General features: G+C 36.9%; 1 protein-coding gene across 1 annotated transcript; it reads right to left on the bottom strand.

The window, feature by feature from the left end:
• Positions 1–4,943: 4,943 nt before the first annotated feature.
• On the bottom strand, positions 4,944–14,940 carry LOC131155324 (la-related protein 6C). Its single transcript, XM_058108376.1, has 10 exons — positions 14,299–14,940; positions 7,291–7,372; positions 7,104–7,198; positions 6,902–6,973; positions 6,698–6,777; positions 6,521–6,599; positions 6,360–6,407; positions 6,199–6,267; positions 5,964–6,092; positions 4,944–5,470 (listed from the first exon to the last, which is right to left on the bottom strand). Exons 1-10 carry the CDS (start codon positions 14,587–14,589, stop codon positions 5,219–5,221), a joined length of 1,197 nt encoding a protein of 398 aa, XP_057964359.1. The 5' UTR covers positions 14,590–14,940; the 3' UTR covers positions 4,944–5,218.
• Positions 14,941–16,249: the final 1,309 nt, after the last annotated feature.

Genomic DNA, 16,249 nt, shown 5'->3' with positions numbered 1-16,249 from the left:
ATATAATATAATATAATAATAATAATAATATATTAATAATATATATATATAATAAAGTAATCTGGATGCTTAGAAGGATCCAGATTACATTCCTTAAAAGAATCCCCCCAATTCACTCTCTCGTCTCTCTATTCTCACTCTCTCTCTGTTTCTCTCTACGCTCTCTCTCTCTCTCTCTCTCTCTCTCTCTCTCTCTCTCTCTCTCTCTCTCTCTCTCTCTCTCTCTCTCTCGACATTTCTCAGCCTAATAAAAAAACGAACACCATATCCGGGTCCCAGCTTCGCTCCTGAACATTTTAACTAGAGTGGATTCGTCATTAAGACATCGTAGGCACCACTCCAGGGCTAAGGTAAAGAGAATAGATTATGTTAGGTATTTTAGAAAATTTACCCGATTAAATTGAAGCACGTGAATTTAATTAGATTTGTGTTATTTAAACTATGTCTGATTTAAATTGAGTATGTGAAATTAATTATATTTATGTCCAGATTTTATTTTAAAAATATGTTTGAGTTAAGTTAAACTGTAGGGATTTAATTATATAAGATTTTTGGGAATATTTTAGAATTGAATTAAATAGGTGAAATTAAGTCTAACCTCGTTGTTAGAAAAAGTATATTTTTCCTAGGCAGTTATTATATTATAGATTATCACTCAAACTATGTGGCATGAGTATAATTATTTTTATCGCATAAATGAGTTTTTTAGAATATTTTATGTATATTTAGAAAAAGTATGATATGATAATGATTTTTAGAAAATGTTATAATTATTATGAAATTATGATATGACAGTTCAGCCGACTTAATGTCATGTTCAGTACGATATTACAATTTAGCCAGCTTAATGCAATGTTCAGTATATTATGATAATTCAGTCGACTTAATGTTGTGATCAGTATATTATGACAGTTTAGCCTACTTAATGCCGTGATTAGTTATGAAATGATGAGTTTATACAGAAATATGATATGACAGTTTTATGCAGAATTATAAAAATGTGATTTATGTTACATCTATATTATATGAATCGAATTATATGGTAGCAGAACCCTGATCGATTAGTTCAGATTCAGAGCACGGTACCGTAGCTATTATGTTAGATCAGTTCCACCACACTTCTTAGATAGAGTGTTAGTGAATGGTAGTCGATTGGGTCATTGAAGAGTAGGATATTTTTTATGGTAGTCCAAGCTAAGTTGGGGTGGCCAATCGTACTTACAAACGCGTTATGTTTCACTCAGCTAGTAGGTCAGTCATAGCTAAGTCTCACCTACGTGCTACACAACCCAATCATGTAAGGGTAATGTAATACATGATATCAGCTAACTATCCATCCAAGAAAAAAAAAAAGTAATAATATACAGATATATAAGATGATTTACATATATAGAGAAATTTATTATGATAAAGTATGCTTATGTTGAAAAGTATGTATTTAACAGACTTACATATGTATGAGTATAGATTTACATGATTTACCAGTTAAAGTAAATTATTTACAGAATATGTTTATGATACACTAGAACTCATGTTGCCACACACTGATGATAATCTATTCCTTCTTACTGAGAGGTGTCTCACCCCCAATATTCTTAACATTTCATGAAATACGAGAAACCAAGGTTAGAGAACTCCGGGGCGGGTTTAAGATAGTTTTGTCAAAAGTAATTGCCCGTGAGTACTGATATGTATATAATGATGTTTTTGTACACCATGGGTTGCAATTATGGTTATGGAAATATATTTGTGTGATGATTGATAGTATTAGAACTCTGGTATTGTATCTGGGATTTTATGTATATGTTTCCGCTGTTTGGATTAGATGAATTATGGACAGGTATACCCGTTATCCCACTTCGGGTTTGGGTCAATATAGTTATGGTATTAGAGATATATGTATGGAGAATAGCACTCCTGGCCCCATCGGATTCGGGGTGCTACAATATGGTATCAGAGTAGTAAAATTTTCGGGGCGTTACACTTTAGATTCCATACTGACTCGTTCATCTTGATCTTCACAATTCCTTTGTCGGTTATATCACAAGATTGATCATTGCCAAGGTATACCTTACCGAAATTACCTGGTATATACTCCTCTAGGCAATTTCTGCTACAAGTGGCATGAAATGAGACTCCAAAGTCTAAGACCCAAGACTCTTGTTTGCTCTTCAAAGAGCATATCAATGCATCTCCTTCTCTTGAAGAAGAGGCAAGATTTTCTTCGGTCTTATTTTCTAACTCCTTCTTCTGGGATCAGCATTGATTTTTGTAGTGGCAAGTCTTGCCACAATTCCAACACTGGATTTGCCTTTTGCTCTGAGGGTTGTTGGAATTTCCTGGAGCTCTTGATTTGGATCATCTGGTCCTAGATCTGCTGCGACAGTTTGATCGCCCATGCTTGCTTCCTTTCCCTTGGATTTCCATGTTCAAGACTGAACTTGAAGTGGAAGCAGTGTTTGACTGCATCTCGATCTCTTCCATCAAAATCATGTTGATGACCTTGTCAAACTTCAACTTTGATTTTCCTGCGGAGCTACTGATCGTCGTTTCGATACCTTTTCAATTCTTTGGCAACTAACTAAGAATCAGTAAGGCATGAATTTTACTGTCAAACGTAATTCCAACTGAGGCAAGTTAATCCAACAACTCGTTGAAATTGTTCAGATGTCTACTACTAAAACTTTCACCTACGAACATGTTCACGGTAAATAACATTTTCATTAAGTGTACCATACTGGCGGTTGATAGCTGCTCATACACGTTGGAGAGCGCATCCATAAGAGATTTGGTAGTTGTCATGTGCTTGATAATAAAGGCAACAGACTTTGCCAGCATCATCCTGCTAGCTTCGGGAGCTTTTTGATCAAGAAACTCCCACTTGCTCTCCTTCATGGATTCTGGGTTTCCCATCAATGGTAAGTGTAACTCCTTACCAAACAAGTAGTTCTCAATCTGCATCTTCCAGAAATCGAAATTGGTGTCGTCAAACATCTTGATCTTTGAACTCTTTTCGTTCGATATCTTGATTTGCCTATCTAGAGATGGAATCAGCTCAAACGGACAGCATGGTTAGACCCTGAATGGCCGAAAACTTTAGAAATGGTTCAAGTCGTTAAAAAAATAGACTTGTGATGGCTCCGAAAACTTGGTCAAACTAGTCAATTTTTTCGTTAAACTTAATGGAATATTCTCCTTCTTAATGGAATATAATGACGCCGTTAGCCGTTACTGATGTCGTTACTGCTAATGTGGCTGATGTCGTGGCAGGGTGGGTCCTAGCTGCTGACATGGAAGGGTGGGTCCCGATGCTAACGTGGCGTTTGTCGTGGCACGTTGGGCCCCACTATTGACGTGGCGAATGATGTGGCCCGATGGGCCCACTGCTGATGTGGCACCTGATGAGGCGTTGACACAAACGCTGACGTCTACTTTTCTTCAACCTTCAGTGCTCGCCGTGAGCTTGCCGGCGTGTGAGGGTGTATAAGGCTACGCGCTGACTATTAGGAGGCGCTTGGAGGCACGTGGTGTCACGGGCCGATAGGATCGTGCGGCGCTAGCTAAAACACTCTTGCTTAACTAGCCATCCTATCGTTTACCAATATTTATCCATGAAACACTTTCATTAGCATTCAATCAAATGGCAGCGGAAATAGTAAGCAATCATGAAAGCAGTGGCAAGCAAGCAGTATTCATTGAATCTACGCAATTCATTAACAACACCTATGTTGACATTGTGTGTTTTGCGAGGGAGGCAAGTAGGTTAAATACGTTGATAATAATTAGTGAGTTTTACAATGACTGATGAACACTCACCCTCCCCTAAAGAGGTTTTTACGTAATTATCATCCTGTCACTAGGAAACATCAAAGTGACCGAGGATTCATATTATCTTATTTGGCATACAAAGACACTACTAGCAGACAATAATCCTACACTAGTATTTACATGACTGTTGGAGGCGCGTGTTGGCGCGTGCGGGCTCATGGGACCTCTGTTTGAGCTCCAGTTTGCATCGTTGACTTCGTCTCGTTGAGAGGAACACGCTAGTGGGCTCAAAACTCAGTTTTGAGATACTCGGCAGAGGCTCCAATCTAGCGATTTTGCTCCGATCTGGCGATTTTGCGTCAATCTAGCACTGATACCAATTGTTGGGGGATCTAGGAACAACAATCACACACAAGAAAAATATAAATAAGCAAAAAATGGAACACTAGATTTAACGTGGTTCGGTCCAATCTAACCTATGTTTACGGAACATACCAATCTCACTATAAACTTGGAGAATAAATACAAGGAGGAGGAGGCACCGCTCAACTCAACTCTCTCTCTCTCTCTCAACACAATTTCTCTCTGTTCCTCACACTTCTTCCACACAATTACACACACATATACATCTCCTATAAGTAGTCATGGATTGGGGGTGGAGTAGTTGACATACTTTCAACTAAGATGTGTTGGGTTGGTGGAGGTGGCTGCCGGTCTCCTCTAGAAATCAATCAATTCAACAGAAGCAGTTAGGGGTTGGTGCTGCTAACGTCTCCACCTACTGCCACTCAACAGGAGTTGGCCTTTACCACCTATAGCCATTGGTTCTTCTTAAGTACTCTTTGGTTTTTGTTTGTTTTAATTTTTTTAAAAAAATTCCTGTCTGAAAATTCCCACCATACCACATTCATTTGTAAGAGAGGTACTAAAATATCCCTAAGAAAAAACCACTTATCCCCTATGCCTAATTATACCTTGAGCCCCAGTTAGTCGGGGGATGGGAAAGGTTAGTGTCTTTAGGCAAACTTCAAAGTAGGTTGCTAAAAAAAGAAAAAATAATATCTTTGCTTTTTCTATCACATTCAATGTTTATGCGTTATAACGATGCTGTAAATTATAAGAGTAACAACAAAATGAGAGAGAGAGAGAGAGAGAGAGAGAGAGAGAGAGAGAGATCTGTAAATGCATAATTCCATTATTCTCAAAAAAATTGTACGGTAACAACAGAGAGGCTGCCACAAGAAGGCAGAAAGTACAGGTCAGCAAATTTGATCAAATAGCTACAATCATTATGAACTCTATATTTAAAGGATTGGCAAATTTACTAATAGACAGACAATACGGGTCATCACAAAATTTACTAATAGAAGATACTGGTCAAAATTCTTTCACGATGACATAGGCCCATTCGTAGTAACTATTAGTTTGAAAACAGAAGGCCCATCGCCCATCACTCCGAAGGCAAACTGGCGAGAGCTGGGGTGCTTATTGGCTTCCCTCGTCCCATGGTGAAGCCCCTCGTCCCGTCTGGCATTCTTGGTCCCCTGTTAACCTGCTTGGTGGATGCTTCAGACAGGATGGAGCTGCCCAGTTGAGGAGATGGAGCAAGGAGCCCACGCCCATTGTGACTCAGGCTGCGTCCTCGGGACTTCCCACGGCCACGAGCCCATCCTTTTTTCGATGTTGCAGAATTTTCTTCAGCCTGCCAAATGGTTTATATAAGATTATGAAACATTTTTCCTGGTCTGATGCTTCTTTTTCAACAAAAATCTTATAAAAATAGCTATGGGATAGCTGGCAATTGGCATGCTATTTTTGATGAAGCAATGCATGCTCCAAGATGGCAAAGGTGCAAGCCTCTTCTCATGAAAGTGAGTTAATTGCAGCAGGAGGAGTTAGTTACCCTCATTAAGAGATAAAATTGTCTCTTATTGTGACAAATAATGGTATTGATTTAGATCATCACTGGAATTTTTGTCCATAGTATCAGAACTCAGAAGAAGGCTTACCCCCATGTTTGGGAGGTTGGAGTTCATATCTTAAATTTGGATAATAGAATACAAAATTGTGCTAAGTTTCATCCAAATGCACATAATTTCAAATATAAGATATGAAATCCATGTTCCCAAACACAATTTTAATAAAATGTAGTGGGATTATCAAACCAAACCAGTCAAAATAGAAAGATCACCTACATTATTTTCGGCCGCCAGGTCTATGTTATTAGACTGAGAAGAGTCTTCAGAAGTTTCGGGGCCCCATGCATCATCATCATCATAAATCCCATCAAAATCAGACTTCCGGCTCTTTAAAACAGATTTTGGCTGGACATTTTAATATTAAAAAACTATAAGATCTTCTACCAAGCATACTGGAGGTGCAGAAGACATAAGGAAACATCAAATGACATTCATGCTGGAGTATACATACCGATCGTCTAAGCAATAGTCTTACTCGAAGGCCTTTTCTCCAATTCCTTTCATCATTTAACTTGTCAACCTAAAATTTCATAAGCTTTTAGTGTAGTTGCAAGATGAGTGAAAAAAATGACAGTAGGTTTGCACTAAAAAAGTTCCCAAGTGATAACATACTGCTTTCTCAGCTGTTTCAGTAGTCTCATACTCCACAAGTGCATGAAGCTTAAAAGAGAGCAAAATAGAGTAAATAAGAAAGGAAATCTACGAAATAGACGAATTTTAACTACTCTTTGGGTCAATGAAGGAACAAATTCAATTTAGGTTGTTCTCCATACCTTATTACTAATAAAAATATCACTTTTTGGACGGGAAGAATTAGACTCCTGGGGATGGCATATTCGGATGGTTTTCACACTGTTAAAGACAGCATATTATCTGTTAGCTGGATGGGAAGATCTTCATAACATATAAGAAACTAGAAAGAGAATTTAGCAAGCAGTTACAGATACAACCTTCCAACAACACCAAATATTTTCTCAAGATTTTGATGGGAGTGATCTTCAGGTAAGTTTTCTGCCACGACAGTACGAGACTGGAAAATAAATAAGAAATGGTCAAATGCACTGAGCTTGGACAAACATTTTTGAAGATGTCCTAAAAAATGAGCAAATCATCCATGTCATTAGAAAAATACTCTTAACTCTTCCATGTTATACCTGCACGTCCTCTTTGTCCCTATCAGAGAAAAGGTGTTTTCGCCTGACCTTCTTTCCATCTTCACTGACAAGCTTCCACATGCAAGAAAAAAAATAGGATAATGTGGTGATATATAATCATGAAATATGAATAATATTGCTGGATTACTTTTAGTAGTTCCATATAAATTAAAAATTAAAGTCATCCAACCAAAAATCTTACAAGCTTTGAAGAGGACCGCAATGCTTGGGCCAACAAATGGTTATTATTCACAAGGGACTTGATTTTCTTTGAAGAAGCAATAACAGATATTGGAACTGTTTCAATGGACATACTTCAATTAAAACCATGACAAAAATTTTATATATATATAGGGATTGCCCCATGTAAGATTCTCTAATGGTCCTACCGTAACCCTCGGGATCTCTATTCATGTGCTTCACCAAGGTATCATTTGCAAGCAAACTCACATCGCCAAGCTGATATTCCACCTGTTTTACATCGAGATGTGTTTTAGATTCATAGGTGCTGGACAGCAAATTAAGAGTCCTCACAAGGACTAGTCCATTATCAAAATAGAAAGCTTAAAATGTGTTACAATATTTATTTATCACATTCTAAACCCCTTTTTTAGTAGATATGGTACTTAACTACTCATGCTCGGAAATTTTCATTTCAAGGCAGAAATGATAGTAAGGATCATTGTTACCAGATGAGAGTGCATAGAACAAGGGAAGTCTGGGACATGAATGGAGAAAAGTGATTTCGATTTTTGTAGTACAAAAATTGCTTCTATACTAAAACAACCCAATTTAGTTGGAAAGTATTGTTGGGTTTCCCTCTTGTGGAGCCCAACAATTGGAAAATGGTTTCTTTAATGTTTGTTGGCTTCCCAGAAAAAAAAAGAAGCTGCAGCATGCTTTTTGAATTAGAAACAAAGGTCTCATGCACAGGAACAGCAAGCTGCCCCTTCATCTCCTTTTTTTTTTTTTTTTCTACTTACAGCAGCTAGCAGCTCCTTAGTTTTTTTTCTCCATTCTGTTTGACTCACGTCTGCAGCTCCAACACCCTCACTCCAGCAACTGCGCCGATCGTCTTCTCTGCTGCAGCAACCTACTACTAATATTCCAACTGTGTATTTACAGTATATTGGTATTTCTCTGATTGTGCTGATTTTAGTTGGTACTTTGGAGATTTGTTCAGAATATTTGGTGAGGCATTTCCATCTTACTATATTTGTTTATACACTCTTGTGTATTTGTAAGGCTTATGCCTTTTGTATCCACTTTGTACAACATATTTGGTGATAGTGGATTTGGACCGCCGTGCCCTGTGGACGTACCTCAACATTTGAGGGAACCACGTTAAATTTCTTGTGTCTTATTTTTTATTTATCATTTGCATTATTCAATTGATTTACTTGTGAGAATTGTTCGTATATAAATTTTTTCCCAACAAGTGGTATCAGAGCCGTGTTATTTGTACGCATTAAATTTGTGTAAATCATGGATGGTAATGTTGGCCGTATGATTAGCTTCAATGGAAGCAATTTGGTAACTTGGAAAACAAAAATGCAAGATCTTTTATTTTGCAAAGATTTGGATAGGCCTATTGAGAGTGATAGCCAAAAGCCTAAAGACATAAGTGATGATGAGTGGAATAGGCTTAATAGGAAAACCGTTAGTGTTATCCGGCAATGAATTGATGATAGTATTTTTCATCATGTTTCTACCAAAACTTCGGCACATGAATTGTGGAAAAAACTAGAGGGTCTTTATGATAGAAAGTTGGCTACAAATCTTTTCTTTTCGAAAAATTGGTGAATTTAAAATATAAAGATGGTGGTCTTATTACCGAACATTTGAATGAGATAAAAAATATTATTAATCAGCTTACTACTATGAAAATAGTTTTTGATGATGAATTGCAGGCCTTAATGCTTCTTAGCTCTTTACCGAAAAGTTGGGAGACTTTGGTTGTGACAGTTAGATTCGGCTCCCGATGGAATTGTTACTATGAACCAAGTAACTAGCAGCTTGTTGAATGAAGAAATTAGAAGAAAATCAGTTGACTCTTCTCATTCAGAAGCACTTGTGACAGAAAACAGGGGGAGAGGCAAAAGTAAAAGCAGATATTCTCACCGCAATGATAAATCAAGAGGCCAGTCCAGCTCAGTTTCGAAAAAAGATATTGAGTGCCACTATTGTCATAAAAAGGGGCATATGAGGCGGGAGTGTAAAAAATTGAAATTCAAGGAGCAAAACAAAGAGAAAAATTTCGAGAAAAAACATGAAGACACAACTTCAGTTGCATCTGATGGTGATCTCATGGTTGTTTGTGATGAAAGTTGCATTAATTTGACAAGTCAAGAGACTGATTGGGTTATTGATTCCGGTGCGTCATTCCATGTCACTTCTCGAGGAGATTTCTTCACTTCTTATTCCAAAGGAAATTATGGAGTTGTTCGAATGGGAAATGAAGGTCTGTCGAAAATTGTTGGCATAGGAAATGTTTGTTTGGAAACAAATTTGGGATGCAAGTTGGTGCTCAAAGATGTGAGACATGTACTCGATATTCAACTAAATTTGATATCTACCGAAAAGCTTGATGATGAAGGGTTTGACAACCATTTTGGTGATGGAAAATGGAAGCTCACAAAGGGTAATTTGGTAGTGGCTAAAGGCAAGAAAATTGGTACACTTTATATGATGCAAGGTAAAATTAGTAATGGTGTTTTGAATACAATTGGTAATGGCTTGGGCACATGAGTGAAAAAGGAATGCAGTTTTTGTTCAAAAAGAAGCTCCTACCCGGGATGAAAGGTACCTCTCTTAAAGCTTGTATTCATTGTTTGGCCAGTAAGCAAGATAGAGTTTCTTTTCGTACAAAGTTTGTTACTAAAAAATCTAATGTTTTAGATTTGATACATTCAGATGTATGTGGTCCTTTGAAAGTTAAATCTCATGGTGGTGCACTTTATTTTGTTACCTTTATTGATGATTGTTCAAGAAAAGTTTGGGCTTACACTTTTGAAGACTAAAGATCAAGTTTTAGATGTGTTTAAGCATTTTCAGGTTAAAGTTGAAAGGGAGACTGGAAAGAAGGTGAAATGTGTGCGCTCGGATAATGGTGGAGAGTACATTGGCCCATTTGATGCATATTGTTACAGCCAAGGAATTAGACATCAAAAGACCGTCAAGAAAACCCCTCAACAAAATGGTATTACCGAAAGGATGAACCGCACTATACTGGAGAGAATGAGATGTATGCTCTTTCATGCGAAGTTGCCAAAATCATTTTGGGGTGAAGCAATGAGGACGGCGGTGGACTTGATTAATTTGTCTCCTTCAACTCCTTTACTTGGTGAAGTTCTCGAAAAAATTTGGAAAGGTAAGGATGTCACTTATGATCACTTGAAAGTGTTTGGTTTTCTTGCATTTGTTCACATTTCAAAAGATGAAGATCCAAACTTGATGACAAGACAATGCAATGTATTTTTCTTAACTATAGGCATGATGAATTTGGATACAGATTATGGGATCTGGTTGACAAAAAAATTGTTAGAAGCCGAGATGTTATATTTTTTGAAGATCAAACAATTGAAGATTTTGGCACGGTTGAGCAACCACAATCTAATGGGAATGATTTTGTTGACTTAGACTTACTTTCTCCACCTTTGGCACATGATGAAAATTTAGAAGATATTCTTCCACCTCTTGAAGATGTTGGAAATGATGAAATTCCTAATGATGTTGAAGATGAAAATGAGGGGAGGAACAAGTTCGAGAGCAAGTTCTATTGAGAAGATCTTCAAGAGAACCAAGACCTTCAACAAAATATCCATCAAGTGAATATGTTACTCTAACGGATCAAGGGGAACCTGAAAGCTATCAAGAAGCCATGAACCATGAAAACAAAGTTGAATATATGGAGGCTATGCATGAGGAAATGAATTCCATTGTTGACAATCACACTTATGATTTGGTAAACTTCCTCCTAAAAAGAAAGCTTTGAAAAATAAATGGGTGTTTAGGCTGAAAAATGATGGAAAGAATCTTTTCTACAAGGCTAGGCTTGTGGTAAAAGACTTTGGTCAGAAAAAGGGAATTGACTTTGATGAAATATTCTCACCGGTTATGAAAATGTCATCTATTCGGGTTGTTCTTGGCGTGACAGCATACTTGAATTTAGAAATTGAGCAACTAGATGTGAAAACCACTTTCTTACACGGTAACTTGGAAAATGAAATTTACATGGAACAACCAGAAGGTTTCAAACAAAAAGGGAAAGAGAATTTAGTGTGTAAATTAAAGAAAAGTTTGTATGGGTTGAAGCAAGCACCATGGAGATGGTACAAGAAATTTGATTCTTTCATGATTGATCATGGTTACTCAAAAACCTCTTCAGATGATTGTGTGTTTGTGAAAAAATTTTCGGATGGTATTTATATTATTCTCTTACTCTATGTTGATGATATGCTCATTGTAGGACAAGACTTCTCCAAGATTGACAAGTTGAAGTTGGAGTTGAGCAAGTCTTTTGCTATGAAAGACTTGGGACCAGCAAAGCAAATTCTTGGCATGAGAATTGTTCGTGATCGTGGAAAAGGGAAAATTTGATTGTCTCAAGAAAGTTACATTGAAAAAGTGTTTGAGAGGTTCAATATGGATAAAGTAAAACCCGTTGGTTTCCCACTTGCTACTCACTTCAAACTTTGTACAAAACAAAGTCCTACAAGTGAGAAAGACAAGGAAGAGATGAACAAAATTCCTTATACTTCGGCCGTTGGTTCCTTAATGTATGTAATGTTTGCACAAGACCGGATTTAGCTTATGATGTTGGAGTTGTTAGTCGGTTTCTCTCTAATCCAGGAAAGGAGCATTGGTTAGCAGTAAAATGGATTTTCCGATACCTTAGAGGCACTTCAAAGGTGTGTTTGTACTTTGGAAATGGTAAATCTACGCTCCATGGATTCACAGATGCCGACATGGCCGGTGATGTTGATTCTAGAAAATCCACTTCGGGTTATTTGACGACTTTTGCAGGGGGAGCTGTGGCATGGCCATCTAAATTACAGAAATGTGTTGCTCTACCTACTATGGAAGCCGAGTTTATAGTTATTATGGAAGCTTGCAAAGAATTGCTTTTGTTGAAGAGATTCTTGAAAGAGTTGAGCATAAAACAAGAAGGGCATGTTCTTTATTGTGATAGCCAAAGTGCAATTCATTTGGGTAAGAATTTTATCTTCCATTCAAAGTCAAAACATATTGATGTTAGATATCATTGGATTTGGGATGTGTTGGATAAGAAATTATTGCAGTTTGACAAAATTCACACTAACGATAATGGTTCGGATATGATGACAAAAGCATTGTGTAGAGACAAGCATGTGCAGTGTCGAGTTTTGGCCGGATTGGTAGAGTTGTCCCCATAAGTCGGGAGGGGGAGATTTGTTGGGTTTCCCTCCTTGTGGGGCCCAACAATTGGAAAATGAATTCTTTAATGTTTGTTGGCTTCCCAGAAATAAAAAAAAAAAAAGAGCTGCAGCATGCTTTTTGAATTAGAAACAATGGTCTCACACACAGGAATAGCAAGCTGCCCCTTCATCTCCTTTTTTTTTTTTCTTTTCTACTTACAGCTGCTAGCAGCTCCTTAGTTTTTTTTCTCCATTCTGTTTCACTCACGTCTGCAGCTCCAACACTCTCACTCCAACAACTGCGCCGATCGTCTTCTCTGCTGCAGCAACCTACTACTGATATTCCAACTGTGTATTTTCAGCATATTGGTATTTCTCTGATTGTGCTCATTTTGGTTGGTTATTTGGAGCTTTGTTCAGAATATTTGGTGAGGCATTTCCATCTTGCTACATTTGTTTATACACTCTTGTGTATTTGTAAGGCTTATGTCTTTTGTATCCACTTTGTACAACATATTTGGTGATAGTGGATTTGGATCGTCGTGCCCTGTGGACGTACCTCAACATTTGAGGGAACCACGTTAAATTTCTTGTGTCTTATTTTTTATTTATCATTTTCATTACTCCATTGATTTACTTGTGGGAATTGTTCGAATATAAATTTTTTCCCAACAAGTATATCAATCTAAAATAAAAATTTAAAGAAGCTTCAACAATCAACAAATTTGACAGTAATTTGAGGCTCAAAATCAATTCCAGTTACACTAATGTGACCTACATGCCAAGTTATTGTAGGCTAGCCAAGAACTAATTGTGTACTATAAAATTACTTTTAATTGAAAACTGTCCTAATTGTTGTAAATTATTAAAGAAATTAATACTGCTAACAGGATGTAGGGAAAAAAATGAAAGAGGACTTATTGGCCGAGGTGTGCTAAGGGCTGCACTTAGGGTAGATTTCACCCCTCCAAAAGGTGCGGAGATGGACACAAAAGGGACAGGGGAAGCCAGAAACAAAACAAAAAAGGGATACCAGAATAGTAAAGCCACAAGGAGACTGGGGAAAGTAGAGAAAAAATCAAATAAGAAAGCAAATTGAGTCGGAAAGAAAGCATCAAGATAGGAAGAACCCAAATGATGAGGGATCTTGAAAAAATGCTATGACAACATTGAGAAGCCCCTTGATTCATGGCCATGAGAAAACATTAAAATAGCTGAAAACTTCTGAACTGAATTCCAACAAGATGCTAGCCTAAATCTTTGAAAGAGGTTTCCCATCAAACATTCAAAATAAGGAATGCGTGAAGGATGTTTCAAATAAGAAAGCATATTGAGTTGGGAAGAAAGCATCAAGATAGGAAAAACCCAAATGACGAGGGATCTTGAACAAATGCTATGACAACATCGAGAAGCCCCTTACTTGATTCATGGCCATGGGAAAACATTAAACGGGCTGAAAACTTCAGAACTGAATTCCAACAATGTGATGGATGCTAGCCTAAATCTTTGAAAGAGGTTTCCGATCAAACATTCAAAATAAGGAATGCGTGAAGGATGTTTCAAGATTTCCTCCCAAAACAAGTAAAATGAATAAATACAAGTAGAACCTATTGTAAGAAACAGAATGCCACTGAAAACTCTGGCAACCCAAGTCAAACTATCATATTCTATCTTACAATTCTATAAGTAGTCGAAAAAATATCAGTTTAGCGTAGTTTATAGATGCCAAAATTGGTAAAAATAATCAGATTCATGACAGCATAAATAGTCCCTTGTTTTGAAAGGAAAGAGAGAATGCAACTAAGGAAGAATCAAGTGCGTTCTTCAAGAAGAACAAAAGAAGAACAAACACGAGCAATAGAAACTTTTACTCCAGACAATAGCCAGACTACTCGAGCATCAGAAAGGATGGTGAAAGCCAAAACACAAGTTATGAATTGTGAATAAACTGTCAAACAAAAAACACACGCGCAAGAAAGGGGAAAACAATGAAAAAGGGACCTGCTTGACGATCTTTAGCCGGAGATCGTCAGTGAGGACATTCTTCGAACAGTTGGATACCGCAAAATTTGAACCAGAGATCAAATTGAGCGGCTCTTGATCCTCAATGAAAAACCAATCAGGCCCAAACTGGAAGCAGGGGTAGTAGTAGCCCGAAATGGGCATCTGTGCATGCGATCTTGGAACGAATTCAGGTGCTTGAGCGTTGAATTTGAAGGAAGCGCTTGCGTCTCTCCCCTCCATTTCTTGGGTTTCTTCATGACGCTTATCCTCAGGCTGCGCTTGCGCCATTTTGTTTCTCTCTTTCCTTCTATCACTTTCTATCTCTCCCTGGCTCTCTCTCTCTCTCTCTCTCTCTCTCTCTCTCTCTCTCTCTCTCTCTGTTTCTTTGATGATTATCAATTGCGTTGGGCAACGGCTCTCTCCCTCTCCCTCTCTCTCTCTCTCGTTCTTGGTTTAGGAGAGTTGCAGGGGAGCGGGGAAGTAGGTGTTCTCCTGAAGTTTAGTAACTGTATTTTGATATTGAATCCACATTCCGCGCCCAAACATGGGCGTCTTTGTCCTAGATGAGAGAGAGAGAGAGAGAGAGAGAGAGAGAGAGAGAGAGAGAGAGACTTCATCAACTCTTCCTTACACATGACCGTTGCTTGTGGGGGTTTGACCCCTTGTTTTAAGGTTGGATATTGCTTTGCCACAAAGGAAATTATGGGGTCCTGTCCAAAAAATTATTGAACAAGAAGGGTAGGAGTGGAAATTTCACCGTTCCACAAAATATTGGGCACAACCAAAATTTAATTCATCCATATCATAAATATATTAATTTTCAGCTATTTGTTTAGTAATTAACTCATAAGACTTTCAAAAGATGCTCCTTAATCTCGATTAGACACATATAAAACGTAAATTCCACCATATATTTGTACTATTTTAAATCTATCGTAAATATCTTTCTCCACGTCTACCTTATTTAGTAGGATCTGTTTACTTTTCTCAATCAAAAAATAACTAACAAAGTAAGTTAAAAAAATGCATGTAGAGCACTCCTTTTAAATGCAATATTCTCAACCTCTCAAAACGCATTACTCCTTTTAAATGCAATATTTTCAATGTCATCATGCTATTAGTCATAAGTCAATTAAAATGCTGACATCATACCTACCTAACTTGTGCTCAATGTTTTTCCAGCTTACCTCACTCTGATCCTCACAAAACATGTTTAGTCACAACCATCATTATAATTCAAGAGAATTTCATACATTCATATAATAGAAAATCATAAACTACTTCACTTCATATTTTTCAACCATCTCAAATGTATTTTTCTTATAAAAAATTAACTTGAAAAAAAAAATTTATATAAAAGTTCTCGCACTTCTCCAGATCAAATAAATCAATCTAAACCTACTTGAATATGAACAAAATTTACGTACCTATTCATCAATGAATAGCCTTTTTCCAAATTTATATTAAAATTTGTTTAAATTCACTCAAATCTAAATTGAAAGCCCAAAATAATGCATTGTAAAAGTAAACATTCATCAGTTAAATAGCTTCTATAAGAAGAACTTAATCGGAAGCTACTTTTAGCTCATTTGATTTGGCGGAATAGATATTTCTTAGAATAAGATGGAATATAATTTAAATTTTAGAAATCGAGACATTAGTTATTCCTTATATATTCTTAGTTATTTCATTTTACATATAATAAGAAATGAATATACAACCCCATGGTGAAATTTTAGAATTGTTATTTCATTTCTATTCCATATTATGGATTCCATAAAAGCTTTCACATTTTTATTTGTTTTACAGTAACAACATAATTAATTATAGCTAACCAACTAAAATTAATTTATTCTTATGAATAGACATTCTCTGAACCAAACATAACTTTAGTGGATACTAGTTCTAAAAATTTTAAAAACTTAACCTATTCGATAACAAGTAAACC

Source organism: Malania oleifera, chromosome 5 (assembly GCF_029873635.1).
Source record: "Malania oleifera isolate guangnan ecotype guangnan chromosome 5, ASM2987363v1, whole genome shotgun sequence".
NCBI classification, from domain to species: Eukaryota; Viridiplantae; Streptophyta; class Magnoliopsida; order Santalales; family Ximeniaceae; genus Malania; species Malania oleifera.
This window is presented reverse-complemented; position numbering and strand designations above follow the sequence as displayed.

Excerpts from the sequence above, each read along its gene's own strand:
- LOC131155324 (XM_058108376.1), bottom strand. The coding sequence starts at position 14,589 with ATGGCGCAAGCGCAGCCTGAGGATAAGCGTCATGAAGAAACCCAAGAA. Across the intron at positions 7,199-7,290 it reads TAGAGATCCCGAGGGTTACG|TTCCAATATCTGTTATTGCT; the intron begins GTAGGACCATTA and ends CCATTGAAACAG. Across the intron at positions 5,471-5,963 it reads ACCTGGCGGCCGAAAATAAT|GCTGAAGAAAATTCTGCAAC; the intron begins GTAGGTGATCTT and ends ACCATTTGGCAG.